This window comes from Pleurodeles waltl, chromosome 6 (assembly GCF_031143425.1).
Source record: "Pleurodeles waltl isolate 20211129_DDA chromosome 6, aPleWal1.hap1.20221129, whole genome shotgun sequence".
NCBI lineage: Eukaryota > Metazoa > Chordata > Amphibia > Caudata > Salamandridae > Pleurodeles > Pleurodeles waltl.
The window spans coordinates 298,269,889-298,291,239 of record NC_090445.1 but is presented as its reverse complement, the minus strand read 5'-3'; the positions used below and the strand labels follow the sequence as shown (position 1 = coordinate 298,291,239).

Below are 21,351 nucleotides of genomic sequence, written 5' to 3'. Positions count from 1 at the left end.
CCGCGGTCTTCTGACCGCGGAGCGGTATTATGGAGGGCGGAATTCTGGCGGGCGGCCTCCGCCGCCCGCCGGAATCGTAATCAGGCCCTATGTTTCTAATAGTCTCCCGTATCTCTTCTTGTGTTATCTGAGTGCCTATTTGTAGTCAGGCCTCTTCCTTGAGTGTTGGTAATGTAATGTCATCCAGAAAGGAGTCGATCTTAGCCTGATCTGTTTTTGGCGGGGCAGAATATAATGTAGTGTTGCAGTCGCAGACTGCTGCATTTATCTCCAATTGTGTAGTTATATTAACTCGTTGTGGTGTAACAATATGGAGAATGGGAGTGGGGGATGACTCTTCTTTTATTAGGTGTGCCAGTAGTGTCCCTGCTCTGTCCCCTTCGCTGTGAGCGCGTTCCCAGTATTTAGCATAGTCTATTTTTCATTGCCTTTCAATGAGTTCTGTATGTTCGGCCCTAGCTTCCTGTAGTTTCTGAGCCTTAGAGGGGTGTAATATCATCTCTTTTTCTAGGGAGTTCAGTCGATCCTCCACTTGTATTAGCTCTCTTGCCAATACCTTTCATACTTCCGACGCTGCTCCCATCACTGCCCCCCTTATCACTACCTTGAGCGCCTCCCATTCCAGCAGTGGGGAGGACGCCGAGCCCGTGTTGTCAGCGAAGAAGTTTGTGATCACTTGGGTCATAACGTCTTCTAATATTGATGGTTGTAAACACCATGTAGGGATCGGTGTAGACCGTCTGCCCCACAACAAGGTCGGCTCTAAAGGGTTATGGTCTGATAATGTTTTCCCTAGGTATGTAACCTGTGATATCTGTGTTTGCAGTGATGTAGTACATACAACGCAGTCTAGTCTTGTGCACCTTGTGTGGGTGTCAGTAAAAGGAGCACTCTCTCATACCTACATTTCTAGCCTGCCATATGTCTGTTAGTAACCAGTTGTGCAGTGTGTCTGCCTGTCTCTGTGCATTAGTGCCTGGTAATGAGGGGGTGGTGCGGTCCAGAGTGATATCTAGTACCGCATTAAAGTCTCCGCCCAGTATCCATGGGATATGTGCCCATTGTGATAGTACCCTTGACAGGCGCTCCAGGAAAATGTCTTGGGCAGTATTTGGGGCATATATACTACCCAGTATTATGGGTCTCCCATCTAAATTGCCTCTGATCAGTGTGTACCTGCCCTCATCATCTATCTTAGTCTCTATTACTTAAAAGGGTTCTCCGGCCCGTATCCATACTGCCGCTCCCCTCGCAACGTAGAGTATGATGTGTGAAGGAGTTGTCCCCGCCATTTCTTGCGGAGTTTGGTCGCTTCATGGGTAGTGAGGTGAGTTTCCTGAAAATAGGCGATGTGCGTTTTTCGGCGATTTAATTGGGCCAGTATTCTATGTCGCTTTTGAATAGACCCCATTCCCCGTACATTCCAGGTGATAATATTGTATTCATGTAACAAAGTCATTCTGAGGTATTAATATGGTTATCATTCTCGTAGCCCAACTTAGCCCCTGCCCCTCTTGATGTACTATGTATGATGTGTGTGGTGATGTCGAACTTATGAACCAGTAAAGAATGCCTGTTATTAGACTTAATACTAGGCGAAGCCGAAACTGGCTTTGCTAAACTTTTGTGCAATACAAAACCATTATTATTGCAAACCAAAGGAAAAATATACAAGGAGCCTACGCAATGGGGTTATACAAGATGTGCGTTCAGTAGTTCACGCACGTGGCCAACGGGTTTCTTTATGTATAACAGGGATCACGGTGCTCAACCCCCTGGGCCCTCCATTTAGGAGGGGAGATGTGGTCTCCACAGAAGATGGGTGCATAGTCAATGCTGAAGTAGTGGGTGTTTCCCTTAGAGATCTTGTGCTGTCTGTGGGGTGGCAGAGGGGAATAACGCCAAGCTTCCCTCTGAGTCAGATGCTGCGGTGCTATCCATGGACAAAAGAGCTCTGTGTGGGGAGGGGTCTATTCCTTGTAAAGAGTATGCTGATTGTAATGCATCAGTTAGACCTTCCAGAACCTGTAATAGCGTCAGGCCAGTTTTTTTCCATGCCGATTGTAGTCTATTGCTTTTGTCTCTGCGGGGCTGGTGGGGCTGTCTCGGGGAGGCATACCACTATGCTCTCCAGACTCTTGAGTGAGGGAAGGTTGCATCCAGCCAATTACATGCCAAGTCAGGTGTTTCAAAGAAGTGTGTTTTTTGATTGAATGTGATTTGTAACCGGGCCGGGAATAATAGTGCGTATGTTATCTCTTCTGCTCGTAATCTCTTTTTAACAGATTGGAAAGAAGCTCTGCGTTTCTGGACCAATAGCATGTAGTCTGGGTACAGGGAGATTCGGGCATTATCCACTGTGATGGGGTCCAAGTCTCTCGCTGCTTGCAGTAATAGTATCTCAATCTCTTTAGTTTAGTTTTTGGGCTATCAATGGGTGTGTCGGTCTCCTGGTGGAGGTCCCTTACCCGGTATACGGTGCGCTCTTTCTACTGCGAAGTGTGCTGACAATCGGTCCATTGTTATCTTTTTCAGCCAGTCTTCTACATATTGTGTGGGGTCTCTCCCCTCTTTTCCTTCCAGGAGACCAATTATCCGGACATTATTGCGTCGAGATCGTCCTTCTGCATCTTCAACTCTTTCCTGCAAAGCTTCTACTTGTTGCTGGAGGTGCTCGATGGCGTTTTTATTTTCCTTGTGAGTCGGGAGGAACTCAGCGACGTTTGATTCAGTTTGTTTAATTCTATCTGACAATTTCTTCTGGTCGTCTTTCAGGATACTCAATTCTATTGTAATGGAGCCCAGTTTTTTTCTCTATCGCTTGTTGCAAGTCTTTGATTTCCTGCAGGATAATGTCCAGTTTGTCCGTTTGGCCTCCAGATGGCATTGTCAGCATTGGATCATCGGGGTCGACATCTCCATGCCTTCAGGTTGCTTGCCTTTTGTGCTGCCCATTATTGTATGTCTTTGGAGCAGTTCTATTCCAGTAAGTTGGTATTTTTAAACACTCAGTGACGTCAACAGGGGAGTTTGCGCAGGTTACGGTTTCTTCCCACACAGCTATAGTTGATTAATGGGCAATTGCGCAGGGAGCTTTCAAATCACAAGGTAGACACCGACTGATAGTTCTATTCTGCCCAATTCAGGATATGGGGCCGCCTTACATCGAGATGTAAGATTTTCGACTTTTAGCGCTGTATTTGTGTTGGTTAGTTCACTGTATTTTTCCCTCTTTTAGGTTTATGTGTCACTTTAGTGTTTTACGGGCATCCCAACTTTGCCACTTGACCGCTCATTACGTGCCAGACCTTGTTTTTGATGAATCCTCCTCAGCGTGGGAAGGCGGGATCTGCAGCCCAAGCCCTGGCTCCCTCATGCAGGATCAGTCACCGCTAATTTTCTGTCACTTCTCCCGCACATCGGGGCACGCTGTTGTGACTTTGCAATGCTTTCTCAGTCCCGGCCGCAGCATAAGCGTAGCCAGCTCTAGGTTTTGTCTCTCCCCTCGCCGCACCACGCTTCGCGTTCTTTGTAATTTTTCACCGGGGGGGGTGTCAGGGGAGACTCCGCCCGCAAGCCCCGGTAGAGTACACCACCTCAGCCCAGATTCCTGCGCTCGGTATTGGCCCCGGCCCCACCACCCACTCACTGCGGCTCGACTCCAGTCTGGCTGCCATCCCGCTTCAGCTCAGCCACCGCGCAGCAGGCCCAGTTTTCGGGAGGGTCCAGCGGCACCTTTTCGAACGCTATAGGGAGTTTAAGCTGCGCTCCGCAGACGCTCCGTCATCTCTCCTGAGCAGCGGATGGTCCGTTGTTTGTAGTTAGCTCCAATTTCACTCCGATTTATATGATTTGGCGGGCCTGAGACGGGAGCTCTGCGATCAGACGACCACCATCTTGGGCGGTTAGCCACGCCCCCAAGAAGAATGTTCTTTTGCAAGCAAATATTGTTTTAGAAGGAAGAAAGGCAGAGTTAACCATTTAAACTTGCAATCTGCGTATCCAAACACCAGCAGCAAGCATTTAACTCACAGACCCATTCTGTAGTTTTGGCAGTATCCCACCATGGAGTGTGAAGCACAGTGTACATTTTATTACGCTATAGTTTGTGTAATAGAAATAACCATTTGTGTGTGGTTTTCTACCAGATTTCTTTACTTGACAGTTTTTTTTCTGGCTGTAGAACTCTGCACTTTATGCCAGCTAACCAGTGGTAAATGTCTGCTCCTCTTTCAACATGATGAAATTGGCATAACTCTTATTGGTATGTCAATTATTTAGAAGTCCCTAATACATGGCACCTAAAGTGTACCCACAGCCAGTAAGTTAAGTCGCCAGTGGACTGCAGCACTTATTGGGCCATGCACTAGAGTGGCAGTATAAACTCTTCTTTTAACCCCTTCGCTGCCAGGCCTTTTCCCCGTCAGGTGCCAGGCCCTTTTTTTGGCTATTTGGGGCAGTCCGACCTTAGGCCCTCATAACTTTTTGTCCATATAAGCTACCCACGCCAAATTTGTGTCTTTTTTTTTCCCAACAACCTAGGGAGGCTAGAGGTACCCAGAGTTTGTGGGTTCCCCTGGATGAGACCAAGAAATTAGCCAAAATACACCTCAAATTTCATTATTTTATTTTTATCGGAAAAAAGGGCTGCAGAAGAAAACACATGTTTTTTTTCCCCCTGAAAATGGCATCAACAAAGGGTTTGCGGTGCTAAAATCACCATCTTCCCAGCTTTCAGGAACAGGCATACTTGAATCAGAAATCCAAATTTCCAACTCAATTTTGGCATTTTACTGGGACGTACTCTATCTTTACTATTGTTTGTGCTTTCAGCCTCCTTCCAGTTTGTGACAGAAATGGGTGTGAAACCAATGCTGGATCCCGGACAGCTAAACATTTCTGGAAAGTAAACAAAATTCTGAATACAGCAAGGGGTCATTTGTGTAGATCCTTCAAGGTTTTCCTACGGAAAGTAAAAGCTAAAATAAAAACAAATGGAAATGGAGGTGAAAAAAGCACCATTTCTGTTCACATTTTCTTCTATAACGTTTTCCAACAATGGCAGATTTTTTAAAGCAATATACTGTTATGTCTGCTGGGCTCGTCTGGTTGCAGGGATATAGGGCTTGTAGGTTCATCCAGAACCTTAGGTACCCAGAGCCAATAAATGAGCTGCACTTGCAATGGGTTTTCATTGTATACCGTGTATATACAGTGAAATATAAAGAGTGAAAATAGATATCAAGGAAGCCTTTGTATTTCCAAAATGTGCACAAAATAAAGTGTTGCGAAGCAGTGGTTATTTACTCATCTCTGCATTTCGGAGTCCCCATACTAGAATGTGAATTACAGGGCATTTCTCAAATAGATGTCTTTTTTTACACACGGTCTTACATTTGGAAGGAAAAAATGTAGAGAAAGACAAAGGCAATAACACTTGAACTTCTATCCTGTGTTCCCCCAAGTCTCCTGATAAAAATGGTACCTCTCTGGTTGGATAGGCCTAGTGCCTTTGACAGGAAATGCCCCAAAACACAATGCGGACACATCACAATTTCCCAAAGGAAACGGACCTGTTTTTTGCAAAGTGTCTAGCTGTGGATTTTGGCCTCTAGCTCATCCAACAGCTGGGGAAACCTAGCAAACCTATAAATTCTTTTAAATCTAGGGGACTTCAGAATGGGGTGACTTGTGGGGATCTCACCAGGTTCTGTTACCCAGAATCCTTTGCAAACCTCAAAATTTGGCACAAAAACACTTTTTTTGCTCACATTTTGGTGATAGAAAGTTCTGGAATTTGAGAGGAGCCACAAATTTCCTTCCACTCGGCATTCACCCAAGTCTCCCGATAAAAATGGTACCTCACTCGTGTGGGTCGGACTAGTGCCCGCAACAGTAAATGCCCCAAAACACTACGCGGACACATCAAAATTATCAATTGCAAATCTACCTGTTTATGCGGTGGGGGGGGGGGGGTGGGCATCTGCATTTTTGGTCCTGGGCGTACTAGCCATCTAGGGAAACCTACCAAACCCAGAAATTTCTGAAAACTAGACACCCGAGGGAGTCAAGGGAGGTCTAACTTGCGTGAATCCTCCAGTGTTTTCTTACCCAGAATCCTCAGCAAACCTCAAATTTAGCTAAAAAAAAAAAAACATTTTTACCACATTTCTGTGGGATCAGAGCACCGGCACAAATTTCCTCCCACCCAATGTTCCCCTCAGTCTCCTGATAAAAATGAAACCTTGCTTGTCTAGGTGGGCCAAGTGCCTGTGACAGGGAAGAGCAAAAACATTGAGGGGGGACCAAAGTGGGCCCAAAAAGGCAGCTTGGAAAAAAGTTTTTTAGGCCGACAAGTGGGGCAGAATTTGTATCGGTATAGATGCGACAATGCTGGGTGGTAGGAATTTTGTGGATTCCTGCAGATTCCAGAAGGTTCCATCACAAAAATGTGAGGAACATGTGTGATTTAAAGCAAAGTTGGAGGTTTGCAGGGCATTGTGGGTAAGAAAATGGTGCGGGGTGCATATGAAGCGCACCACCCTGGACTCGCCTAGATGTTTACTTTTTAGATGTGTCTAGATCTCGTACATCTTTCTACATGGCAGCGTCCCAAAGTCCAAAAAGTGCTGCCCTCGCCATTCCAAGTAGGATGATTTTGAGAGTCAGACAAGCTCTCATGGCCCAAATGTAAAACCAGAACCCAAAATAATCAAATGTCCTTTTGCTTGCCGTTGAGATAAGATCTTTTAGTTTGCGTGGGAGAGCTGAAAGACTGTTACCCCCTTAAGTTGGGGTGGGGGCGTAACCATGCCCATACTGGTTGGTAGCCACCACCCCACTATTTTTTTATTTTTTATTATTCCTTGGCATCTAGTAGGCTTTCTGCCTCCCCCCCCGGGGAATGGATCGGGGGTAATTGCCCCATCTGCCAACTGGTGGGCAGAACAGCTTTATCCCCATTTCTTGGGGGGCCACACCCCCACCGTCTTTTTTTTTTTTTTTTCCTTTTTTTTTAAATCTTCCCTGGTATCTGGTGGACTTTTTGCCCCCCCTAGGGGGCAGAGGAGCCTTACTAAAATAGGCTGATCTGCCCCCAAGGGGGTGGGGGGGGCAGAAATTACCTAAAATAAATTTGCCCCCCAGGGGTGCAACCCTTGCCTAAGGGGGTCGCTCCCCTTGCGTGAAAGTGGTGCAAAAAAGAAAAGACCTGGTGTCTAGTGTTTTCTGCCCTCTTTGGGGACAGTTGGCCTAAGAAAAATATGCTGATCTGCCCCTAAGAGGGGCAGAAATGGGCTAAAATAAATCTGCCCGCCGGGGCAGCGACCCTTGTCATGCTTCCACTGCGATGGGAGGTGACTTCTAATGAGGTTAGCGTGCAATCGCTCGCTGACGTCGTCAGATGTCACTGCGGGGATAGGTGGTGGGCTTGGAAAGGGAAGCAATTCTCCTTCCCTCTCTGCCCATGGGAGGCCCTCGAGGGGGAGCGCTAGCGCTTCCCCCAAGGGCTGGGTGCAGGACGTAATAGTTACGTCCTGGGCACCTGAGCGGTGCTTCCCAGGTCATAACCGTTGCATCCCAGGCACCCAAGGGGTTAAATATTGATAAGTTACCCCTAAATAGGTCTTACTGCCCATGAATGCAGGGTATATGGTATTTACGAATACGGTGTGTACAAGCTTACTGATAAATATCTCCTTACATTGAAAAGGCTCAAACTGCGTTTTAACTGCAGAGCAGTGTCCTGCATTATTAAATGTAATATTGCTATATCATCATGGGAAACAGCTACACAGTTCATTATTGGATTTTTTTTTTCAAATAGTTGTTACCGACCTAATTAATTTATAAAGTCTGATTTGTAATAAACATTTTAGAACATGTGGTTTTAGCAAGTTGCCTGTTGTCTGCCTGAAGACTCTAAAAGCCTGTTAGAATGAGCTTCCAACTGTCACCCAGGAGCTGAATAGCCTCCTTATTGAGGTGTGAACTTGCTCCCTGAGCTGAGACAAGGGCCTTGAATGTGAGGAGGTGTTCGCTTTCTCTGGCATGCTGACTTTATGGGCAGTGCCCACAAACCAAATTAACTTTGAAGAGGCCTTTGCTGTAAGAGACAGATGTAGATAACACCTGGGCCTGTCCCTTCCTTTGTTCCTCTAACCAGTCAGACACCAGGCCCAGTGGGAGAGGAGCTACCACCAGAATCATTTTTGAGTGACATAGTGGAGGGATTGCTCACTTCATTGGCCACACCTCTAGAGTGAGCTCGGAATACCTTCACAGGGGAAGAAAGGTTCTGCCATGTTGGTTTTGGAAGGAGAGGGGCATTGTGGGATTGTATCAGTAAAACACATGGTAAGTGCTGAAAAAGTAGGATTTCTACCTGCTGGTTAGTGAGTGAACAGGAGTTTCTCTTACCATCTGGCTGGCACTGGACATAAATGTAACACCCACAGTGTCCTCCTGAGATCCCTTCTGGACCTGCTCTTTATAACCTGAGAAGAACCCTGAAGACGATCTGCTCTCCATCTTGTAACTAGGACAAATAAATGGACTACAAGAGTAATAAGGCTGACCTCCTTTTTGAACTACAGGTCAGAAGCTCTAGGAGGCCTTTTTCTGCAGCTGACCATTCCTGAAAAGTATCTGACTAGCAAGGGACATTCTATTGACGCAAAATTAACATTTCTCTTGATAGGACCTCTCCCACAGCTTCATCAGACCTCAATTTGGAGCTATCCGACAACATGGAAATCTCTTTGGGCACAGCCTGCTTGCTTGCTCCACTGATATTTGACTTTCATTCCAGAGACTCCGGGCCCAATTTATATCTTGGTGGATGTGAACTGATTGTTGAAAATTGTCAGTGTCATACAGCTGATTTCAGTGCCTGTCACTGCTTGACATGGGAGGACGAGGGGAGCATTTTGTTTTAGTTTAAAAAATAAAACTTTTTTTTTCTTTCTAGTAAAAAACAATATAGTAAATTTGCCATATGGCTCCATTCTGTTCTTGAAGCCGTCCGTCAAACCGGCATCACAGTTCCTACCAATGTTAGAAGTGTACACAGTGCTGGCAGGCATAAATATTTGGGGTGGTTCATCACCACTCCAACGCTGGTGGAGGTTCTTCAGTTGAAAATATATAGACCGGACGGGAGATCCTCTGCCAGCATGACTGGTGAATTGAAACCACAGTGTCGGAGGACTGGTTGCTGGACCTCAAAAAACTAAATCTGAAGGTAAAACTTTTCATTGGGATGTACTCATTCCCTGTATCCAACCAGCCCTCCATTTTAATCATCCTTAAGCTTTACCCTTGTCCCTGTCAAATGATTCCAGCACAGCCAGATGACCTGGTAGCACTATCGTGAACCTTTAAAAATTATAAAATCATAACTCCAGTCCTACCTAATGGAAGCTGGTCATTTTGGTGCCATGTTATTTATTAAAATGTTCTCCTATGTGCTCTGTACTATAGTTACCAGGGTGTTGAGTTCAAGTTAACTTGGTAACTGTAGCGGTTCACCCAAACAATTATTATGGTTATTATTTGAGGCAGACACTTATCCCCCTCAACTAAAACCCACATTTCTTTTATCGTATATAGCATAGGAAATAGAATTGCCTATGATTTGCAAAAGCTGTGAAAAGTTTTCATTAAAGTGAAGCCACGGCTACACTTGTAGTACTGTAAGACCGCTTTTACTGTGTTGAATTACACTTAGGAGTTTACAGCGCACTTACAGTTACTAGCAAGTCCAGTTACTAACACTTTTGACTGCCCGGAGTGTTGGAAATTATTATTTCAGTTAACAGTACTAATGTGTAAAAATATCTCTAGGGCTCTCTTTGAAACCAAGACTAGATGTTTAAAATATAAAACAAACTTAAGCAGAGAAATTCAACTTCTGAGAAGAGGTTGATTTTCAGGAAGGAAAGCTAATCTTGGATTTCAGACCTAACACCTTTTGACAAAGCTGGTTCTTGATATGGCCTTCCCACTAGTACTCAGATGCAGGATGTCTTTAGGAAAGTGTCCAGAATTTAAGATGGATTCAAAACCCACTAACTACACGTTTTCTTTATTATCCCCACTGATCTCGAACTTTGACAGGAACTGCAGTCAAGACTGCTACTGTCAAGGTACAACGTTTGTTGGATGGCCTCTGTGTTTTCACAACCATCCACCAAACTTTAAAAAATTTGAAAAACAAACACCCCATGCTAAGGGAGTTTTTTCACATTGTGGGCGAGGGGGATCATTATTTGTATTTTTCTGTTCCTCACCTACACGTTTTACCTTGTGACAAACCGAAAAAGGACATCACACCAGCCACCCTAAATAAGAAGGGCAAAGTAATCTATTTTTCTTATGGCCACTACTCTGTCTATCCATTGGAGGACGCCTTGTGTCGAGGGAGGCAATAAGGGCTCTGTCAGAAAGCTGGCAGTCTCCTGTTTCTAAAGGATTCAGATAGACTGAGTGTTTGGCATAGAGGATGCTTTGTCATGTTTCTAACAGAGCACCCTATCTGCCAAACTCAAAATAAGCCAACAAGGCTTAAAAGTCAATACAAGAAATGTTAACTTTTCGAAACGTTATCTCTAGCATTAACTGACTTCATTTGCTTCTGATTTTGCCAGAGGCATATCTGCCAAGTGCCCACATCTCCAATGTGCCATTCTTTTAGCCATTAGTGTCTGTTTGTTTTATCAGCAGAGCAATTCATGCTTGTGTTTCTTGTTCAGTAGACACTATTGGTAAAATGCAGGTAATGGCTTGAGTAGGCAAATAACTACCATCTAAATACCCAGGACTATCACAACGGGTTACAAATGACAGCATGTTTCAAAGCTAATCTGGAGATACTGTGAAACCATCACAAATGTGTGTTTATGTTGTCTTTTGGTTTCAGATACCTTATCACAAACGTTAAAATCAGAGGAGGTATCGTGTGTAAGCATCGGTCCGGAGCCAAATAAACCAGGTGAACATCTGCAGTTGGGAAGGTGAAATGGAATCTGTTGTGTGTTGTAGGGTGTTGGTCAAACTGTAAAAGATGAGTGAAAGGGCTCTTTCAAGTAGTTTTGGAACAAATGTGGAGACTTCTGAGTAAAAGCCAAGGGACACTTTTAGCCCCCAACCATCAGCATCTTAATGCTGGCCAATGCTGGTGTTCTGTAGTAAACAGGAGTGCTTTAAACCTTGATCCCCGTGGCAAGCTCCATCCTAAGTTCAGTAACCCATTTACTAGAGTAGATCTAGTGCTGAACATCACAGAATCTTCCAAGAAGCTGGGAGGGGAAGCAAGCAGAATATCTCTGATGACACTGAGAAAGGTTGACTGGACTTCTTGAAGTTTGATGGGATGGTTATTTAGAGGAAGTTTAGGTTGGATGATAGACTTCCCACCACCTCCATACACTGCTGTTCCAGCTCAGATAGGGTGGGAACCAGGATATCTTATAAAAAAACAGAAATATGTGCATGTTTTCCACCTCTGGATTCTGAGTGTGTTAGATAAACCTCGAGCTGCACTTTTGTTGTCCATGGAACACTGCACTCCTTGGTGAAATGCTAAGTAGGTGTGACTGGCAAAACTTCAGCAATTAATTATGTCTTTCAGATGAGATCACATTCATTGGCAAGACAAGGGGAAATAAATGATGTACTGGCTTCACTTCAAATTTTGTAAGGTATACTCCTACTACATTATCCATGGCAATTAATGCTCACCATTTGAAAGGCCAAAATAGAAGATGTGAGTTTTGTTATTTTTGACATGAGGTTTTCTTAAGAGACAAATAAGTTAATGAGTGATGGGTGTAGAGCATTCTTAAAAAAATAAAGTATCAAACTGTTTAAGCCAGTCGGAATGCCAGGTCTTTCTTATTACTGAAACTAATTTGATATCGTTTTTAACTTTCAAACTGAATACAGACTGGGTGGTTAAAGTTGAAATATCTGAACTTGTAAATGTCAGGGAAATAAGATGATTTGTTTTATTCATTTGATGCTCCCGTTAATTTCACAGCAGGGTGAGAACATTATGGTACAGTTGACTCCTTGATGTAACTAGTTCTTCTCTAGCTGAGTGTTTCCATCTTCAGTTTAAAGACCTTGATCCAGTAGCCAGACACCATTCTTCCTCTCATTTTCTCATTCCCACCAACATGGTTAGGCTTTCATGTGCAGTAGACTTGTGTCATGAGTCACCCAACAAGATGCCTTCATGTTTTTGAATGTTGCTCACCAACATATTGCTCACCTCTATTGGTATAAAATATCCACTCAATTTGGTGCCCCTTTTTATCAAGAGACCCCTATGACCAGACAGTGGCATGTCAAAAGATTGGTTTAGCTGATCAACTTTCTCTTTGCTACAGTCTCTATATATGTGGATGTTACAGGAGGCTGCAGAGATGTTTAAGACAAGTGTAAGTGATCTCTAACCCAGTGCCCCATCCTTTTAAAGGTACATGTTTAGGGAGAACACAGATCTCACCACTGCCTGGTCTGTGTCTGTTGTGTGTTTGAAAGGCTCCAGTACAGTCTTTCTCTGCCTCTAAGTCCATTTAGAATTCGCATCACCCGACACCCTGGTTGTGAGAATTACTGTGGAGGATAAAAAGGTTTAATGTTTAGTTAGTTCATCAGACCAGTAGGCCATCTGTTTTGCCCTTCTGCAACTAGTATCACTGTTAAAAACTGGGTTATTAGTTGTGAAGGATGAGAGTTTTTCACAAGTCTGTAATTGTCTTTTTATCGGGCTTCAAGTACTCCTTGTAGCACTTGACTCTCCCAGCGTGGTGATGAAGAGCAGTCCAAGTCCTACGAGGGGAGGTGGGGTGGACCTCTAATCCCAGCGGTCTACTACGCAACACCAAACAAAAAAGTATTATCCAGTCAGTGCTTTTTCCTTTAGAAAGGAAAAGTGTGTTTATTACGCACAAAATACTATATAATACACATGAAGGCACTGATTACGAGTCTGGCGGTCAACAGACCGCCAGACTGGCGGTGGTGGTCTTGACTGGTCCAAGTTTGGCTGTAGGACCGCCAAACCACCACTGTCTCTGCCGGGGCTGATGGTGGTCTAGGTTGGAATAAGCCAGGGCGAAGCTGAACTCTGCGCCACTGTGCTGATTACAACCTGGTTCTCCCTCAGCCTTTTCATAGTTGTGGAGAACAGGTGCTGGGGGCCATGGGGGGGGCCCTGCACTGCCCATGTACTTGGCATGGGCAGTGCAGTAGACCCCCCTGCGCAGCATCCTCGCGGTGCTCACTGTCTGCCTTGCAGACTGAGCATTGCGAGGATGCTGGTGCACCCATCTGGCGGCAACATTGCCGCCGGCTAGATTACGAGCTGGGGACAATGCTTCCGCCCCTTTCCCACTGGGCTGACGGGTGGAAACCTTGGTTTCTGCCCGTCAGCCCAGCGGGAAAGTCGTAATAGGCCCAGCGGGGAGGTAGCCAGTAAGGCAGCAACCTCCTCGTCAGAAGTTCGGCGGGCCGGTCATCCTGTCCGCCAAACTTGTAATAGGGCCCTTGATTACAAATGTAATATATGCATATACATGCAGTTAGATATATAGAATCAGATTGATAGAGATACCTCTAGCAGACCCTGAACCCTGTAACCATAATAACCCCCTTATATACTAGATACAACACCACAATATACAGTGGTGGTGTTAGCAAAAAGGCAGGGCTACTGGGAACAGTATATATATATTTTATATTGTATGACCCACCATTGTAGTCAAAAGAATTTAATTGTTGCACAATCTGTGTGTGTATATGTATAAAATACATGCACTATAAAACTATAAAAAACAAACCGTCTAAGAAAAAAAATATTATTTAATGTAGCCAAAAAATAAAATATTACACATTTAAAGCCCAAAAAACACATTTACTAAAAATTCTCTAAACATTAAAATAAATTTATCAAAATAATGAAATATTATAAACTATAAAAAAGCAAGCAATTGATGCTATAAAATCTATTTTACAAATATTATGAAAGCTATTGGAGGCTAAGAATATTCATTATACTGTTCTCACTCTGCCTTCTGCAACAGTACGGAAAGAGTTAGACTTCAGAGGGGTTAAATATACTATTCATACTCCAATCTAAACAACCACAGTGTTGGACTTTGAAGGGGTGATGTTTACTATTCCCACTCCAAACAGTGCATCAGTAGGGGAAGCGTTGGATTTTGAACGGGTGAAAGTTACTGATACCACTCCAGTCTATGCAACAGTAGGGAGAGCATTGGATTTTGGATGGGTGAAATTTACTATTTCCACTCCAGACAGCGGAACAGTGGGCAAAGTGTCAAACTGTGAAGGGATTAATTTTACTATTCGAACTCCATGTCTAAACAAGAGTATAGAGAATACTTCGCTTTGAACGCATTATTATTACATATATAAGTAACACTGTGAATGTAGTATAATAATAATGTTAAACTCTACATATAAAAATGACTGTTCAGTAAAATATATATATATGTTAATGAATGAATAATTGAATAACAATTATTTATTAATTCCCCACCCTATGACCCCTCAAACCTAGCAACCTTCACCTAAGATGTAACAAAACACAGAATAAGAATTGCATAATTTGCATTTTTAAAATCAATAAAATGATTAACAATTAATAGTTAATTGTTAATTATGAATTAATTACCTTTCCAGTCTAAACCCCTACAAATCTAGCAGCCTGCAACTAAATATATTTAGTAAAAATAAGTATTCGATAACTTACATAGTTTCAATTCAAATAAATAAATAATTTACAAATAATATTCATTTATTACTATGTCTCACATTATACCCCTACAAGTGTAGGGCCCTGCAACTAAAATATATATATATATATTTTTTAATATATTTTTATTGTTTTAACATGTAACAAATAATCATAGAGAAAAGAGATAGATACAGGTGATCAAGTTACATGGCAAATAGTAACATGTTCTGCACAGCCCTCAGCTATCAAATCAGGTACCTCCTGGTAAAGATGCCCAGTGGTGCCGGTGCGCGCGCGATCAGGGAGTGGCGCGCGCTGGTTTGGTAGGGCAGGGCACAGGGAGAATGTTTATCTGATCGACCTTAAGAAATTAAGAGTCTATTTCTAGGGAAGTATAGATGAGAGCACAGGTCAGGGGGTGGGGTGCCCAGCCAGCGAGCGCCGTGGGCAGAGGGGGGGCACGCAAGGGGGGGCACGCAAGGGGGGGGGAGGGGGCACCGAGCCGCTTTTTTTTTTTGTTTTGTTTTGTTTTGTTATTATTGTACATTGTTATTGTGTGTTCCTTTGCCAGAAGTGTGTTGAGCTTTCCATGTGCCCGTGTAGTTCTGTGTGCTTTGAGACACAACCTTGTTATGTTTATGTTAATATGAGGTAGTGTTAACGGGATTGTGGTGTAAAGTCTCGGGGATTGCCGTTTTGTAGGATATTCATGGTGGGCGTTCGTCGTCTTTGTTTTCTATGGTTGTTACAAAGGAGTTCCAGGTGGTTAAGCCTTTAACTAGAATCCCCCTGGCCAATAGGAGCTGCAGCGTGTCTGCTTCCGCTTTGGCCCATCGCAGCAGCTCAGAACGCCACAGATCTATCCCAGGGGCGGCCGGGGCCTTCCAATGCATGGCTATGAGGCGCCTGTACATCACCAGTGCCAGAGCTATACATCTCAGTGACTGTTTCCGGTTTTTAAGTCTTGGAGCTATCCCCAGTAGGCACAGTTCGGGTGTGGGGGAGAGCGTAATGGTCGTCCATTCCGACAGCAAAGTTATTATGTCATTCCATGTTGTTTGAACCGGGGGACAGTCCCAGGTCATGTGATAGAAGTTGGCGTCAGGAACAGAGCATCTGGGGCACACCTGGGTTGACTGAGGGAACATGCGCGTAATACGATGAGGGGATAGGTATGTTTGGTGTATATAATTGAACTGGGTATAGCGGAAACATGGGTTGCGTGATACCTCTTTTATCATGTTCATAGCTTGGCTCCATGCGTGTTGTGAGAGTAGTGCAGTCAGCACGTTGTCCCATCTGTTTTTTGCTTGTTCTTGTCTGTGTTCTTGGTGGGCTGCTAGGATCGTGTATGTTCTGGATACATTTAGTGGGGTGTCTATGCTGCCCAGTATGTCGTGGAGCGTGGGAGCAATGTTGGGTTCTAAATTGCCGCAGTTCCACCAGGAGCGTATTATCTGTCTTACTGCTCCAAATGTTATGAAACCACCCTGTCCCAAGTCATACTTTTCGGCATGAGCATTGAATGTTGGGAGGTGCCCTTCACTATATATATATCGCCGATTGTGCGTATGCCTTTATCAATCCATCCATCTAGCCCCACCCTTGCAGCTATATTGGCAAGTTTTGAATTAGCTAGTAGTGGAATTTTGGGGGAGTACGGCGGTTTTTGGGCGCCGGCTAGGACGTAGCGGCCCCATATCCAGTGCGCGGTTTTCAATAATATATTGCGTGGGTGTTTGGGGTGTTCACGATTCATCAGGTATTGTAGTAGTCCCGGGTTACCCATTGTGGAGAGAATCAATTGTGATTCCGCGCTATCAGGGCACCCAAACCAGGTGGATGTCCACTGTATCTGGGCGGCTGCGTAGTATAGTTCAAGTCTGGGTGCTCCCAGTCCTCCCACGTTCAATGGTTGATATATTTTAGTTAGTGCTACTCGGCGCCGGCCGGTGCCCCAAATTAAGGCTGTTAATAGGCTATTCAGTGGTTTCAAGAAGGATGCTGGTAAGATCACTGGGAGGGCCATAAAGTAGTATAATAGCCGCGGGAGGATTATCATTTTTGCTATGGCCACTCTGCCCAGGGGCGAGAGCGGGAGCGAGAACCAGAAGGGCAGGGAGCCTCTTATGGATCTGATTGCTTGACCTAGGTTGCCCTCCCTAAGGTTGTGTGTATCATGGTATATATTTATGCCTAAGTATTTGAAAGTATTGCTGCACCACTTCAGATCGCCCGAGCTGGGAGGCGTCCTGAGTGCTTCAGGGACTGGGCGCATAGGGAATATACACAACTTTGTCCAGTTCACCTTTAAACCGGCTAGAGCGCCGAATTCACTCAGTAGTTTCAATAGGTCCGGCAGAGTTTCATTGTGATTACAAAGGAAAATAAGGGCATCGTCAGCGTATAAAGATACTATGCGGTATGTGTGATCGTCGCGGATGCCCCATAAAGGGGCAACCGCTCATAATCGGGCTGCTAGTGGTTCGCTAGCAAGTGCGAACAGGAGTGGTGACAGTGGACATCCCTGTCTGGTTCCCCTTTCTATGTTGAATGGTTGGGAGATCGTGTCGCCAGTTTTGACTCATGCGATGGGGTTAGCGTAGAGCACCCTCACCCAATCCATGTATATCCGTCTGAATCCCATGCGCCGAAGTGTATCCATCAGGAAGGGCCATCCCAACGTATCGAAAGCTTTTTCTATGTCTAATGACACGGCAACACAGTGATAGTCGCCCTCTGGGGAGTTTGCCATTAGGAGCAGTAAGTTCCGGATGTTGCTGAAGGTGCTGCGACCTGGTATGAAGCCGGATTGGTCTTGGTGTACCAGATATGTCATATATGGGAGTAATCGATTGGCTAACAGTTTACCTAATAATTTACAGTCTGTGTTAAGTAACGAAAGTGGTCTGTATGAGCGTACATCTAGTGGGTCACGGCCCGTTTTGGGGAATACCGCTATTAGAGCCCCCCGGCAAGTGTCAGGGAGTTGGCCGCGCTTCAGGGCTTCAAATAGCATAGCGAGATATGGAGTTAATGTTTGAGTCGGGAACGTGCTGTAATATTCTAGGGGTAACCCATCGCTGCCGGGAGCCTTGCCTTGTGATAGTTGTTGTAAAGCCTGTTGTAGTTCCATAATGTCTATTGGCCTATCTAGGTCAGCTGTTTGTGGGGCGGTCAGGCAGGTCAGTGTGATATCTTTAAAAAAACTCATTCAGTGATTCTGTGGGAGGTGGTGGGTGAGCTTTGTATAGTGTACTGTAATACTCTCTGAAGGTGCAGTTTATCTCAATTTGCGTGTTTACTATTAGTCCTGTGTCGAGGCGGATGGCCCCTATAGGAGAATTCTTTGGTTCGGAACGCGTGAGCCATGATAGGAGTTTGCCTGACCTATCTCCTTCCGCGTGCGCACGCGCCGTGTGGTGTTTGAAATCGAAGAGCCTTAGTCGCCTATCCGTTTCATGCCATTGTGTACGCGTTCCGGTGAGCTCAGCTTGGGTAATTGTGCCACAGGCAAATTTACATTCCGAGGAGTGGACTTCATCCTCGAGCTTGCGGAGCTCGCGTACCAATGTTTGGCATACCCGTACCGTTGTTGATATGCAAGCACCTCTTATAACTGCTTTGTGGGCGTCCCATTCATTTGCTCTTGTGCTCGTTGATCCGTCATTGTGAGTGAAATAGGAGGAGATATGTGTGGCTAGTTCTTTTCTGAATGGCAGGTCCTGTAATAACTGTGTTTGCAGGCGCCAAGTTGGAATACAAGCGCGTGGCTTGCCCCACTTGATATGTGCAATAAGTGGGGAATGATCTGAAATTACTCTGGCAGTGTATTCAGCGCTTGTCCCGCCCAAGATTTCGCCAACCGCAGGATCTCATCTGAGGGGATATGTGTTTCTTGAAGAATAGCTATGTGGATGCGATGTCTTTTTAGATGTGCATGAATTCTGTTGCGCTTGTTTATTCCCGCCATGCCTTTTACATTCCAAGTCATTATATTGTATATTGGTTCCTTATTCATTATGTTAATTTGAGGTTTAACGTGTCAGCGAAGTGATCCCGGGATCCCATCCCCAGTGTCTGTAACGCTGTCAGAATGGCGTGCGCATCCCCAGCCCGAGCCCCCCGCCTGTCCTGCACCGGCACGGAGGCCACTCCAGCCGCGAAAAGGGGAGATAGTGCAGAGGTAGAGTGGGAAAAATAGAGAGGGAAAACAAAATACAACGCTAAAGGATATTTCGGGTAAGGCCCGATTTGAATCAAAGTGGCACAACCGGTTCCTAAACAGCAGTCCAGGAGGTTAAGTTCCACATGGGTTTGAGGTTGATTGGGAGCGTGTGTTAATTGAGGTTGGACCTCCAGTGGCCCATCTCAAGGATAGTTCTTTCCCTGTGTGCGTTAAGTTGTGGACTCGTCTCGCGGCGGCAGTTCAGCGAGGAGCCGGAGGGGCGGAAGCCGCTCCGGCCCCGGTCCAGGGCAGCCGTGCGGCTCCATTCGTGGCTACGTGGGAAGGGGGGTCCAGCCCCCCCCCTCGCATGGCATCTGGAGAGAGCGCGGTTCCGGCTCGCGTGGAAACATTAGAGTTCGTCAGCCGAGCGTGGGGTGAAGACGGGACCGGCCAGGAGAGGGGAGAGGGATGGACTGGACCCCCCTCCGGGAGAGCCATTGTCGGTGTTGTCCGCCTCGCTTCTGGTGTCGGTTTGGGATCGGGTGAATGTGCTAGTTTCCTTTAAGCTTTGTGCTTGATCGGCTTCCATCTGTGATTTTGTTGGTCGAGATGTTGTTTTGGGTTTCTTTTTCCTTCTGGATTTGGGGGTGACCCATTCTTCAGTTGGTTCTTTTCCTTTGGGCGAGTCGACCAGGCCCTTTGCATGAATCCATGTCCATGCGTCCTCTGGAGTGGGGAACATGAGTGTTTTATCGTCGGTGTCTATACGCAGGCGGGCTGGAAACACAAGTGAGTAGATGATGTTATGTTCCCGCAGCAGTTGTTTTATCTTGACGTATGCCGCTCTTTTACGATGCACTTCCAATGTGTAGTCTGGGTAAGCGGAGACCGTGCTGTTTTCCAAAATGATTGGATTAGCGTTTCTGAAGTGCTGGAGGACGGAATCTCTTTCCCTGTGGTTAATGAACCTAGCTATCAGTGGGCGTGGCGGTGCTCCGGGTCGGGGGGGGGTTTGCCCGGAATTCTATGGGCTCTTTCTATTTCCGGAACTTTGGCGGTGCCTTGTATATCCATAATGTTTTTCAGCCATTTTTTGATGAAATCTTCAGCTGTAGGTAATTCCAGGCGCTCCGGGATGCCAACAAATCTGATGTTATTGCGTCTGGAGCGCCCTTCCGCTTCTTCGGTCCTGCGGTGCAGTTGCGCCAGTTCCGTTTCCATTTGTTGGATTTTATTTTTTAATGTCTGCTATCTCTGGTTAAACCGTTTTTAACGTTGATTCTGTAATATGCACTCTGTCTGTCAGTTTGTGGTGATCATCGCGGAGTAGGGAGACTTCCAATGCCACCGCGTCTATTTTCCCTTCTTGGTCTCCGTTATTGCTTGCATGATTTTGTCGAACTGTTGGGAATGTGTTCGTAGGGTTTCGCTCAGTTGGAGCAGTGTTGCAGCTTGCGTATCAGGGTGTTCGGCGTCATGGAGGGATTCCCCAGCAGTGGGGGGTCCCGGTTTGGGGAGCTTTAGCTTGACCATGGTGCCCTCTTCTTGGGCGGGATAAGTAGAGTTAGGTAGGATCCAGCGGGGGTTCCAGGAGGTTTAGGCCAGACAGTTCGTGTGTGATATGGAGATGCAGCGTTCGGTGCTACCGTTGTGGGGTTCTATGAGTAGTAGTGCGAAGTTTAGTACTGTTGTGGAGCCAAAGGTTGTCTGAGATTATGTTATTATTAGTGCAGGATTATATATATATATATATTTTTTTCTTTGCCTCTCCTGCGCAATCCACAGTGTCCTCACATGTGTAGCCCCCTCAGCAACAGCCTCCGCTGATTGGAGAGCAAAGGTATTATCGTGCGCCAATGGTGTTTATTGTAGTCAAGTACTTACTACTTAAGGAATTTTGTTTTTCTGGTATCTAATTAAAGATTTTTTCCCTTTTTTCACCTTTACTCACTTTTTTTTTTTTTTTTGTCCTTTTATGCTTTTCTTTGTTTTTTGGGTTTCTCCAAAGTAGTTTTTGTGACTAGTCCTGGTGCACCCACGGCCTCAGGATTATATTTGCTCGTTCCTTGTTGCTATCCTAGGCCGTGGACAGGCCCTCTTGTTTTCCTCGGTGTGGGGGGAGGGGCAGGCACTTCAGGTAGGCCATATTTCTCGGCCTAGTCGTAGCAGGCCCAAAAAGCAACGTTCAGGCCACCCCGGTCCGCACGGGGCGCGCCGCAGAGCCTCCGGGAGTCCGGGCCCCCTGCGGGACGGCCCTCCACAGCTCAGCTTCACTCCAGGGGTGAGCAGCCCCGACCGGACAGAGCGGGACGCGCGTGCGCCCTGGGCCCGATCCCCCGGAGGCACCAGGGCCCGCGCGCCGCCACCGCACGAAGAGAATGAGGCCGGCGGGTCGCAGCTCCCCGCCCGGGGGTCGGCC

At 45.7% G+C, this 21,351-nt stretch overlaps 1 protein-coding gene across 6 annotated transcripts in view; it reads left to right on the top strand.

Annotated features, from left to right (window-relative positions):
* Positions 1–21,351, top strand: part of LOC138299651 (myb-related transcription factor, partner of profilin-like) — a 170,764-nt gene that overhangs the window by 29,602 nt on the left and 119,811 nt on the right. For 4 of the 6 annotated variants that reach the window (XM_069238107.1, XM_069238105.1, XM_069238106.1 and 1 more), the window contains one exon: positions 10,919–10,990. The exons of 1 other annotated variant lie outside the window; for it this stretch is intronic. In XM_069238107.1, the coding sequence (XP_069094208.1) occupies positions 10,919–10,990 (72 nt within the window). Of the gene's footprint in view, positions 1–10,918; positions 10,991–11,629; positions 11,700–21,351 lie in introns of all 6 variants that reach the window. One more of the 6 variants, XM_069238109.1, reaches the window with a different exon arrangement.